Consider the following 13,076-nt stretch of genomic DNA (forward strand, 5'->3'; position numbering starts at 1 on the left):
GAAATGAGATGGAGATCATTATGAACAGTTCTCTTTCGTTACATGAGGTATTGATATTCGACGCTTTAGCATCTCAATTAAATTTTTTTCAATAGAATCGATAATGTTACGGATTTTTTTCTTCTTAATTGCTACCAATATTCATTTATAAGTAAAATTTTACTTAGAATCAAATCTGAAATCCAATTAATGAATGCAAATTTCTAATCAATTATTTTTTAGTAGTAATGCCAGAATATCCAAATTGACATAAGAATAATAATTAAACTTTAGAGCTAATTTCAAATTTACGATCTCTAATGTAATCAGGAACAATATATTATTTAATATGAGCAATATTAACATTCGACGATCGAATATGAAATTTAGATTAAATTGTATCTGTCCTTTCTTTCCAAGCTGTAAAATCCATCGCTCCTTTTGTATGAATCGTACAATTTGTCATATCATTTCTGAAAATATTAAATTAAAATATATTTTATTAGTTAAAATTAACGCACTGCTAATTAATAATAATATCGACGCGCTACTAATAATACTAATAATACTAATAATACTAATATTCGATTGTTTTTGTGCCATAATTAGTCTACAAATCTATTTTTAATTAATAGAAATTTATGTTAAAAAAATTGATATAATTACAAGAATGGATCTTTTAGAATAAAAGCTCTCGGTTGCATCCACTGTAACCTATCCCCATTGCGACATAAAATTTGTGCCATTGTACTTTTTCGTATTTCTTCCAACTGCTTTATCGTAAATGAACCAGGAGTATTTCCATTTTCGTACCAATATCTATCACCTGTATTAAAAATCAATAGAATTTTAAATGTCTTATTTCAAGTTGATTATTCAGCACAATTTTATTTTGTGCAGAATACATAATAAAGAAAAAATCATATATATTTACCTAAACGAATATTTCGGAACGTTCGCCCTAATAAACAAAGGAATGTTGGTCCAAGTACAGAATCAAAAATTGGTGCTTCTGAAAGTGCTCCAGTTACCAAATCTATATCCTCTACATTTCTATAAATTATATAAACAGAAATACATCATTAGAATAATAAAATTTTTAGAACATTTTCAAGATCTTTTGAAATTAATAATTATTGTAAAATCTAAGACAATAATTTATTTTAAAGAGAGAGAAAGAAAAAAATGGAAAAAAGAAGAAAGAAAAATACAGATGCTGATTTTAATGTGGTAAAAAAAATGTGAAAATGAACTCAGACATGGTTATCTTTATTAGTATATCTCACCCTATATTTCATCTTACTTGTAGACTGCTTGAAGTCTCTCGATAGTATCTTTGGCCACGGTGCCTGTCAGATCCTGAAAGTCAGTTAGATTCGGCAAATCACAGAAGCTTCGCCATCTGACGTAAGGTGGCAAGCCATGATCTCTTCCCTGTTGTATAATCTGTGCGGCGTAATCTACGGCCACATCGTTGGTCTTTCCATCGTGGAAGTATCGGTCCAATAGTATTTCGTTTAAACCCGGAGGCAGAGGCTTCCTAGAATGTCCCGCTGTCGCGGAAATTAAATCTTGCATCCTAGATCGTTATTAAAACCAATTTCTCATGGACAATGTGTCAATATAAATCGTGACAATAAATGTCGAAAAATTTAGTAGTATAGGAAAAATTTTGATTTTTTTTTCAAAATTTTAACAGTTAAAAAAAGGGTCAATGAGAAAAGATTAATTAATTCTATCTTCCCAGTAATAAATATCTGGAAAGTATCTTGGGAAGATAGAATTAATTAATCTTTTAACTCGGAATTATAAACATTGTCCAAATTATTTGTCTTTCTTCATGGACGTCACAATTTACAAAATTTATTTACGTAACATTTGTATAATGTTTTTAAGAAAATTATACATTAGTACTTTTATTTTTAAAAATCCTAAATTATAAAAAGTAGGTTCTACAAAACAATATAGTAAAATATAAAATTTGAAGGAATAAATCAAACTTTTTTTCTTTTTTTATACTTCATATTACTTCCGTATAATAGTTAATGCAAATTAAGTAGTACCGTTTCATAAAATTTGATTTTTGCTATTATTTTGTTTTAAAATATCAAAAAATCATTTAATTAATGTCAACTTTTTGATACTAAATTTTTAATAAATTTAATATCAATGTTTTTTAAATCACGATATCATAAAATTTCGTAAAAAGACGTCTTTGTGATTTTAACTTTCACAATGTTACATTCTTTTCCGCAATGTAATTAAAAAGTTTGCGTGCTATTGTTCACACAAAGAAGTATGTATTTCGTGAACTTTTATAAGATTACGTTGAAATTCGCACAATTTTTTCTTGGATAATTAACTTTTATATTAGATAATGATAGACTATGATTTAAGATGAATACTGATGCGTGGGTGTATGTGTGTACAATGAGAACTTTTTTTAGCAATCTAATTCTATAACAACGTTTGGTCTCAAAGAAGAAACGTAAATTGTTATACGAAAGATTTTTTTGCCATACACACACCCACACACACATACAATTTTTTTCACAATATTTTTATTAAAATATTATTATATAACATTATTGCGTTTCAAGAAAAAGTGAAAGGTAAGGATATTCTATAAAAAGTCAAATCAATTTTATGAAAATCAAAGAAGCGTACATACACGCGATGTATGACAATAGTAATAGTTAAGCAATTTACTCAACATAACGGTATTATCGTTATAAATTGTAATGCAATTAGTATATCGCCTCGTGACTAGAACGTATTATAATACGATAGAAGATCTATTCGCATTAAATGGGTGTATTTCCCTTCACTTAAGATGACTTCCCTTATCTTTTTAACACTCCGTGAAGAACGTGACAGGTACTGCATTGATTTCCATCTTAGGGAGAAGAACAACTGACTTGATTGCCAGTATTGTGTAATCTCCTTGAAGCGCAATTTGAGTGACATTCAGTCACTTGACACTTACGATGTAAAAGTAAAAGAGTTCATGTTTAAAGAACACAAAGTGAATGCTAGATACAATTCCAATTTATGAACCATAATGATGGATGAAATCCTAGATGTTAAATAATTGGACATTATGACAACAATGAGTAATTTCGTAATTTGAGAATTGTATGAATCTTTTTACTACAAATATCATAACATTCAGAAATCAAAATGCAAATATTACATCATATTTAGAAAAAAATTAATAAAATCATATATGTGAGATTAATTCAATCATTTTCTAAAAATGTGCTATGAAATTTTTCTAAAACACTTCTTTATGAATTTTCGATTAAAATATGTAAACATTTTCTCCACCTCTTATAGAAGTGTTTATCGATATATATGTAAATTAAAGTAGTATATTACTGCATTGTCATCCTGCATTGGCTTTTATGCTCCTTTATCTTTCAAAATCCATTTATTATCTTTCATACTTGTATATATGTGTATAGTTATATACATACTTGTACATATAACTATATTTGTACAGCAATAAATTTTCCTTGCGTTTAAAAATATCAAGTCAGGTTAGTGTTTCGAGTATATCAAGTAATTCCAACTGACCTGTAGCTCCAACGATCAATCGGTCGATCGCACCAGCCTCGTACAATTCCTGCGGCGCATAGAAAGCCGACAATAAAGTCCTTTCGCCAGACTTGAGCGCTGATCGTGAGTCGACCAAGTCCAGGGTTTTCGGGGTCAGCGCAGCAACGAAGAAGAGCCCAGCCGATGCCGCTGAGTTCGAAAGAGTTGCATCCGCGCGAATATCGTAGCCACGGAAGTAGCCCCGCTGTGTCAAGCGCAAGGAGTATCTTCGCATACGTAACAAAGAAATAACATACGCAGTACCGTGTATGGATGTGAGTTGCCTCTTGGAAAGTACGGGGGCGGATGATGTAATTTCGTTGCGTCACGTCTCTTGTACGACGTATTGTACAATTCGGAATCATTTAAAAAGAATACCCGAATGAGAGACAGAATATAATAAAGTTCAGAGAGATACACAATTTGTCAGTAAAACGCTTAATCAAATGTGAATTATAAGCACGAGCATTGCATAAATCGATTCGGAAAAGACTGTATTCTGTGTTAAAAAATTATCATTTATAGTTTATATGACATCGCGCTATATGGAAATTGCAAAGAATAAAAAAGATAATCTTATAAAATTTCGACATGCTATTATGTAAAATATGATTTAATGCGCGCTTAATATATAATTTAATACACGTTAGAAATGAAGTCACGCTTTTTGTATAACACCATCTGATTATCTTTCATCGCGTACATCAACTGTTGCGATTAGTTCTTGTAGTCCATCGTATAAAAAGCTATGTTAGACACTAAATGGAGAACGGACATTCTGTCCGTTCAATGAATAGCGATGTATTAGCGATTAGAAACGATAAAGTCTTCTACGAAATTATTGCAAATTATTGCAAATCGCGTACCGGTTAATATAGAATATCTTCTTTTCCAAATCCATAGAACTTTATTTTTCCAAACGTTCGGCCAGTATTCGTAGTTGGTTCTTATATTTAAGATTTTTTAAGATAAATATCTTAATATTTAAGATAAATATAAATCATAAATCACAGAGTCATATTAGCATTTTAAGACATTACTTAAGACGTTTTTAAATATAAAAATCGACTATGAATATCTGTTCAAACGAATGCTATATATATATTGATCCCGTTGAAAAAAATTTTCATTAACTTATGTTTGTGCTTTTTACAAGATTAGATATAATATAGGAAATATTACTTACTTATCGAGAGCATGTTCTCCAAGAATAACAGGCAGAAACTCATTATAAGTTATATGTTGCAGTTCGGCGATAACAATTTTTCTTGCTTCTTGATATAGTTTTTCGTCATTCCAATGAGGATTTAAACGTTTCAATTCCGTAGCTATTAGGTTGTGCTCTCGTAAGAATAACACGTGCATCAAAGTGAGACCTGGATTCTCGTTTACTCTGGAATCGCCGCTAAAGAAACACGGAAATGCCTTGTTTGCACTTCTACAGCTCTCGTATTTTGGTGAAGCCATCGGCAAGTTTTTCCTCTGCGTATTTAGCAAACCGTCTTCGCCCGATCGTAAAGTTTTAGCTGTCTCTTCAGAACTACCGTAAAGGGGTGATAGATCCAAATAGGAAGATACCTGATTGATTTGTTGTCGTGGACCCAATTTGCAACCCTGTATTAAACGATATCTAACGTATATATGAATCTTCCTATAACTTAGTCGCCAAAATTATTTAAAATTTTATCAGGAACTCTAGAACTTTGGAAGGAATTAAAATTCAATTATAATTATACTGGAAAACGATTAATTTCACAGAGATTATAATTTCTTCAGAATTTTTTATTTAAAAGAAATGCATTTTGTGTTTAACATATATTACACATAAAATGCTTTAAAATCAATTTGCAGCAAAAATATGAAATTTTTATGAATCATTTATTATTTTTACGATGAAAATGATTAATTTATACATTCCAGTTTCATGAATAACTAGATTTTTTATTTTTATATTATATTCTTAGTATACGTAAGGTATTATTAACTTTCAAATTTATACTAATGACAATATAATCCTCATGTGCATCTTAAAAGGCATTGCCTAGACCGAAGTTCTTGCATAATAATATGAAGAAATCATAGACATATTTCTAAGAGATTTCTCGAACATTATATAAGATTTTATTTATATAAATTACCTGTAACGAATTCCCTGGATGCGGTGCTGATCTCGAATATTCCATACATCCGATTGGCTGCTCCGCGTGGATCGGGAAGCACTCCGGATGAAAATTTTCATAATCAACGTCGCAACACTTGAGTCTAGTGCGGTCCGGTAATTCCATCCTAGGCGTATGTGCCAAATCGTGAGCAAGAAATTGACTGAAAAGCGCAGTAAGCGCCATTAAATAAGGATGTTTAAGGTCCAATCCGCCGGCATGTACCTGCGAGGAGACTTCTCTCGCACTCGGCAAATTTGTACGGGGCAAGGAGACACCATCTTCATACTCCGGCGGCAAGAATCTCACGTAAGCCTCCAGCGCTGCACCCCAAGTTGGATGCAACGGATTATTGCATCGACCCGTATGTGTTCTGTAACGTACATCTGATTTCTTGCATTCGGATACTAGTCGTAGGAAGTTGGGTGAGTCTGGGCAAAGGACGGCGGCTACCGTCGGCAAGATTAAGGATGCCTGTTTCGATGACATGTTGAGTGCTTCTACGAGCATCACTGCCATTGTTTCGATTCGCAAAGCCTTTCTCGAGAGATTTTGTGCGCCCTCGGTCATCTCGTGGGATGCACCAAGAAACCAAGACGGCGAGCCTCGATTGAGTTGCGTGCGGGAATTCATGATTGCCCGTTCCGCCTGGCTGTATCTCTCCATAGAGAGATTCGTGCGCTTATCCAGATCGTGCAGCATCCTGGGTGGCAAGGTCGTAGCTCCAATGAGTGTCATTAGAGCAAGGAATCTGTGGATTGTAATCTAAAGATAGAAAACACCCACTTATCCATGCATAGCTTAGTGCCGCTAAGTGGCAAACAGTTATAACGCCTTCGTGTAGAGATGAATTCTTATGTGAATGCACTTACATTCTGCACAGTACAACATAGCACCGTTATTACCCAATAATCGTTATGCAAATTCGATGGTTGTATTATTATCTAACTTAGCGGTGATGAGATACAATCAATCATTGAAAGCGCAATTATGGGGATTGGACATTGTGGACGATCATATATTTGCACATCCGTATTGCAAATAAACTGAGATGTATTGACAGACACACGTTTGTTATATTATCTGTTACGAAACTGCTTTGAAGGCCATAGTATACTGATCTTTATTAACTCAGACTATTGTAATCGCTGTTTGCGCTTTAATTACATTAAATATTTTGATAAGATCTCATTAAAGTTATGTATACGTACATGAATTTGTGATCTATGCTAATGTATAACAAGATTTAAGAGCAAGCGAGATTCCACGTAATTTACTCTATGTGACAGAGGAACTGATATACGTGATATTATAGAGATTAGAAACACGTTTCGTAATTTATCGTGTAATTCATCACAATGAACTCTGGAGACCTTGTCGACACGATGGCATTTCACCCCGTTACATTAGAAGCATTGTTCATTGCGCGCGTTTACCGTAACAAATTCATTCATCAACACGGGCATCTATCTCGTGCTAGTTTCTCAACTGGGACTGTGTCATTTTTTTATGCCTTTATGGCACAGCATATGGTCAGACAGACCTTAAAAGGAGGTCGAATGAAGCTGACATTTAAGAAATCCTTCCTGGTTCTTTTACGATCGTTTTGCGTAATGTTCTTTATTCCCATGATTAGCGTTCGCGTGAATCGATGGAAACAATCTCCTTGACACGCAGATCGATCATTCTCGATCAATTATGTTTAAACTGTTAATTCTTATTGACCCGGAACTTCGATGTTGTTGAAACACGAGCATGCACTTTGCGAATGCAAGGAAGATCTATGTTGACTTGAAGAACTGATAGAATCGACAAAGTAAATTACATTGTATTAAAGCATTATTTGCGTGATGCATCTTTCTGTAATGTCTAAACACATAGAGATTATTAAGTATATCATTTCTGAATAGAACGTCGTAGTTCTCAATTTTTTAACAAAACTTAGAAATTCTTATGGAATGAAATTAAATGAAAAGGAATATTGTTATCTTTTTATGGCCCCTTTTACATTGAGCATTTGATACGCATATATTAATTAATAACTTCCTATTAAATTATCTTAATTCCAGTAATGTATTTAAAGAATGATGTACACACACACTAAATTGATATAATATGCATCAAGATAATTAATTAAATATTCAAATCGTATATACATATTGCTGATTAATTAGAGAATTAAGATAATAATTAGAGAATTAAGATAATTCAATAGAAAGTTATTAATTACCCATATCAAGTCCATGATGCAAAGGCCTATGAGCTCAAAGATTGATTTATCGATGTCTTTAGATCTCAGTTTGCCTTAGAAATATTATTTTTAATATTTATTAAAATATTTACTGTAATTGTATTGTTGTAACTGTTTTAAAGATTGCATAATAATCTTTGAATATTACTGGAAACAAATTCCTAAATCTAATATTTTCTTGAATGATACTAAGCATAAAATATTTCTTTACTGCAAATAAATTTATTTAAAAAAAAATAATATTTAAATCAAATAATATACGTTTATGTTTAGTAAATATTTATTTGCAATAAGAAAATGTTTACTTAATACAGTTCAAAAAAATATTAATTATAGAGACTTAGGAATTTTTTTTTCAATACTATATATATTCAATATTATACATATTCTCATACTTACTCAGAATTGAAAAATCATGATTGATATTGATAATTTTGACTAACACAAATAATTATTTTAAAATACTTAATATATTGTTACCAAATAATTAATTAGAAATTGTACTTAATTCTAGGAGACGTTCTTTTAGAATAATTTAGAAGATGTTACATACAGAATAAACATAAGCAATACAAATCTCTTTTGATACAGTATATATAGAGATGCTTTATTTATGCAATAAATTATAGTAATTACAAAACATTAAACAGTTTTAATTACAAAACATTAAACAGTTTCATATCGCCCACGCAAGTCGATTTGTGTAGATCTGAATAAGTCCGCACGATATAATCGTTAACCTTTGATGAAGTAACGAGCTGAGAGAAACGTGCTAACTATGAGTATAAATCGTTGTGCCAAGACTTCAACACGTTCGTATTCGCAAAGTTTCATAACGCTGCCGTTTCACTGTTTACGATCGTTGGGTTAGAACGTATGAGCTAATTATCCGATATGTAACAACCTACGCTTAATCAACCCTCTCTCCCCGATTTTGAAACGAGTAATTCTTACAGAATTTATACTGAGAAAAAAATTCAATTACATAAGTATTGTTTCTGTGTTTACATGCGCTCTCATATTTTACATATTATAGAAAAAGTTCGCTCTTCCTTGTTTCTTTCTTTTTCTTCCTTCCTTTAACAATGATGAATTGTCGCGATCAAACAAAGTAATTCGAATACTTATGATTAAATTTTATATTTATCATATCTATATAAATTTAAATTATTCCTTATATTAATTCTTAATCGCTCACATATTTATTAAAAAAAAACTAAATTAATCAAATTTCTAAAATATAATTCTTTGTAAAAATTATCTATTTTTATTAATCGTACATTCATTATTTAGCATTTAATATTTAATAATGTAAAAATAAATTATTTAAGTTATGAATTTATAATTAATTCCGCTATTTATATTTCGATACACGCATGCAAAGAATTTTTTACAAATATTAAACAATATTCGCAATTAATAATATCTACGTATTATTAAATTTGTATATTATCAAATTATAATTTAAACAAATAGCACAAAATTTTTTGTCATATTTATATAAAAAAATAATATAAAAAAATACTCACTGCGATATGAAGATGAACGAGCTACTGCTAGCGATGTTTTTAGTAGAGATTAACATCTTTTTGAAAGTAATGCGCATGATATCCTCTTAACGTAGAGATCACTGCAGGAAGGATTAAGTATCCTTAATACGCGATGGCATTCATTTGCTTCGAATGATTTCACAAGAACCACACGCGCGAGAGCGATGTGCGCGAGTACGCGCAGCGGTAAACCTGAACTGAGAATGATGCTTCGAACGAAAGTAAAACTCTAGTCTATCCCGTTCGATCTATTCTGGAGTGGGGTTTAACCAGGATCGCAGCAATGCACGTGCATCAGTAGTGTACGGTGCATCGAAGTATAACACGTATACGACTGGTAAAAGTGCATCGCTGCAGCAATAGTGGCTGCTGGATTATGAACGGGACCAAGGTTCACCTTTCTTTGGCTACGTTATTGGGAATCGCGGTTGAAGGTGCCGTTTCAAGGTCGAATATTCCGTTCGCACCTTCATGTGCGATGCGGTATGCATGGACCTCGCATGTTCTTTTGTTATAATAGTATAGGTATCGCAGCGCCATTGCGCTATGCTAATTGGACGCACTTGATGGGCTTGACTACAATGTCGTTCACGGATTAAAATTCCTTGAGATGACACCATTTGTGATTTGTTAGGATAATGAAGAGTCACACTCATTTCTTCATTTATTGCTTTCTTTGTGTAAATCAATGAATTAGCATTGGTAATAAATCGTGATAATGTGTCACGCATGGAATGACCACATTTTTTATTCAAGAAGTTTTTAAACGTTCATTAAAAGTAAATTCATATAAATAATGCTGAAATAACATAATTTAATAACAAAATATTAGTTACAATATTAAGATTTAATTATAAAATTATGCCAACTATAATAAATAAATAGACTTTTTGAAACAATGAACACTTTTATTTATGTCCACTCTTAGTATGGTTATACATCTTCTATTTTTCATTTCAATAATCTTTGTTGTTATTAAGTTGTACAGAAGTTATTTATCATTTGTTGTATTAGCTAAATTATATGTTAAATTAATTTACAAGATTATATTTTAAGGGCGTACTTCATCTGTATTATCAAGAACTGCGCCACTGTAGGCTAAATCCCAATAATGTTCCACTTGATGTTTCTTAAAATGTTCTCGAGCCATTTTTTCAATAGGGCACACTTTAAACTTAATTTCTCCGAAATGGCGCTGTTTACTTGTCCCTTCCCATACAAGTACACATCTATTTGGTACATCATTCCCATCATTATCCTTCACTATATCTTCTTCCCATTTGATGCGATGCATCATCAGCCGTTTGTACTTAGCTTGTTGTTTTGCTCCACCTTCTACTACAACTACATTACAATCTCGGAATAGCATTACGCAACCAGTAAGATAAAGTTGTTTCGCGTTAGTCTCCACTTTGAATTTTTTTGAAGCATTATTGACAAGATCACGTATTCTGTGAAAAAAAATATAATATTATATTTATAAATATACTATACAGCAAAATTTTATATATTACATATATATATATATATATATATATATATATATATAACATTTACCTATAAACAGAAACATATACGCCAAGACTAGTATCTTCTTTAAGTTTCCTCGCTTTTTTTTCACGACGTTGATCAGCAGTAAGTCTCCGTGCTGCATTTGCATCTTCATGAGCTTTTAACCTTTTAGCCATTTGCTGTCGAACATGAGCTTCAATTTTAGTAGGATCTTGTACAGCTTCAGTCCCTAAAACTCGCATGAGATTCGAGATCCGCAACTTTGGCTCAGGTGGTGCTTCTAGACCTAATCGAATTTTTTCTTGCTCTTCCTTCCAAGTTTCTCGTCTGTTTTGTCTTCTTAATTTCTTACGTTCTTTTTTTGTGAGAAATACAGGCATATATATTGGTTTCAAAGGATCCGCTGTACAAAATAATCACAGAAAACAATATATATTCAATTTTAAATACACATATACGCACGCACGCACGCACACACACACACACACACACACAGAATGTTTCTTAAATAGCAAACACTAATCATATAGCGCTATTCCTGATTAAATTTGAATTGAAAAGTCCTCTACCATTTTGCAATTTTTGCAATGATCGATGAAATTGTTTATTTCTCATTAATTCTAAAGATTGCCGAATAAGCGATTGTTGAATCATATAGTGAACACTTAAACAGAATCTTAAACAGTGAACACTAATCATATAGCACTATTCCTGATAAAAAATTGAATAAAAAAATCTCTACCATTTTGCAATTTTCATGACGTTAATGGTTGAGCAGTAGGATATACGCTTATTCGGCAATATTTAGAAATTAATATTTCGTCAACCATTGCGAAAATTGCAAAATTATAAAAGACTTTTCGACTTAATTTTTAATTAGGACTAACTCTGTATATCAAAGACTTATACATATAAATATATATACATAATACATACTTGGAGGCCGCATTTGTGTTGGATGTTCTACTAAATTAGTGATAGTCAAATTTTTGATTGTCGTTAACTCATTTTCATTAGGATATCCACCAGTTAATATAACAGAATCCCACCATTCTATATTAGGCACATCTTCACTAAGAGCTTCAGTTTTAGGTGCAATAAGAGCTAATTTAGTCGCTGAACTAATTCCAGTTTTTCTAGCAATTTGACTAATTTCATTTTGCAATTTCTCTAACTGTGTTTTCATGCGCATTCTCTCTGCTAATTGTTGGAATTTTCCTGGTTCGTGAAATTTTAATGCACGTTTACCACGCATAGCTGGTTTTACACCTATTCTGTTATCGAAAAAATGAGTATCTTGTATTTCTTCTGGACCTTTTGATTCTTGTAATTGAGCTTTGAATTCTTCTCTTTTTTTTGCACGTATATTAGCTTTTAATGTAGGTACTACTTGAGTAAGTTGTACTTCTTTGCCTGTTATATCTACTGTTCTACCAGATTCATCTAAAATTAAGGGAGTTGGTTTGTCTGGTACATTAACATTGCCAAGTAATCCTGAGTTTAATTTATTTCTGATCTGTGCTTGTAATGCAGCTATTTTTCGTGCTTTGTCTGAATCTGTTTTACTCAATAGGCCTTGATTATACATGCTTCCTACTGTTGGTAATGTATCACGCCCTTTAAAGGGCTTTGCAGAAACATCTTCTTGCTTTATTGCCTTTAAAGCTCTTTTTCTTTCTTCTATTTCTCTTTGTGCATTAGCCATCATTTGTCTTATCTAAAGATATAAAAAATTAAGCTTATAATATATACTGAAGTGTTTGAACTATTTGAAACACTAAGATAGTATATATAAAATATATATGAAATCTTATATATATGTATACACCAAACACACACACACACACACACACACACACACACACACACACACACACACACACACACACACACACACACACACACACACACACACACACACACTACTATACTACTACTTACTTACTTACGTTACGTACGTACGTACGTAAGTTAAGTTACGTTACTTACTTTACGTTTTACGTTTTACGTTTTTTACTTTTTACGTTT

The 13,076-nt window shown here is 31.8% G+C and overlaps 2 protein-coding genes across 2 annotated transcripts in view; both read right to left on the minus strand.

Moving 5' to 3' along the window:
* Positions 1 to 370: 370 nt before the first annotated feature.
* LOC105625914 (peroxidasin-like protein) lies at positions 371 to 9,592 on the minus strand. Its single transcript, XM_012207227.1, has 8 exons — positions 9,516 to 9,592; positions 5,715 to 6,486; positions 4,763 to 5,190; positions 3,556 to 3,803; positions 1,283 to 1,532; positions 914 to 1,032; positions 646 to 805; positions 371 to 452 (listed from the first exon to the last, which is right to left on the minus strand). Exons 1-8 carry the CDS (start codon positions 9,590 to 9,592, stop codon positions 371 to 373), a joined length of 2,136 nt encoding a protein of 711 aa, XP_012062617.1.
* A 995-nt stretch (positions 9,593 to 10,587) lies between these two features.
* Positions 10,588 to 13,076, minus strand: part of LOC105625925 (U4/U6 small nuclear ribonucleoprotein Prp3) — a 3,421-nt gene continuing 932 nt past the window's right edge. Inside the window, exons 3-5 of the mRNA XM_012207238.1 lie at positions 11,985 to 12,765; positions 11,094 to 11,451; positions 10,588 to 10,987 (exon numbers count right to left, since the gene is read on the minus strand). Coding sequence (XP_012062628.1) covers positions 10,588 to 10,987; positions 11,094 to 11,451; positions 11,985 to 12,765 — 1,539 coding nt within the window. The remainder of the gene's footprint in view (positions 10,988 to 11,093; positions 11,452 to 11,984; positions 12,766 to 13,076) is intronic.

Source organism: Atta cephalotes (assembly GCF_000143395.1).
Source record: "Atta cephalotes unplaced genomic scaffold scaffold00001, whole genome shotgun sequence".
Taxonomy (NCBI): Eukaryota; Metazoa; Arthropoda; class Insecta; order Hymenoptera; family Formicidae; genus Atta; species Atta cephalotes.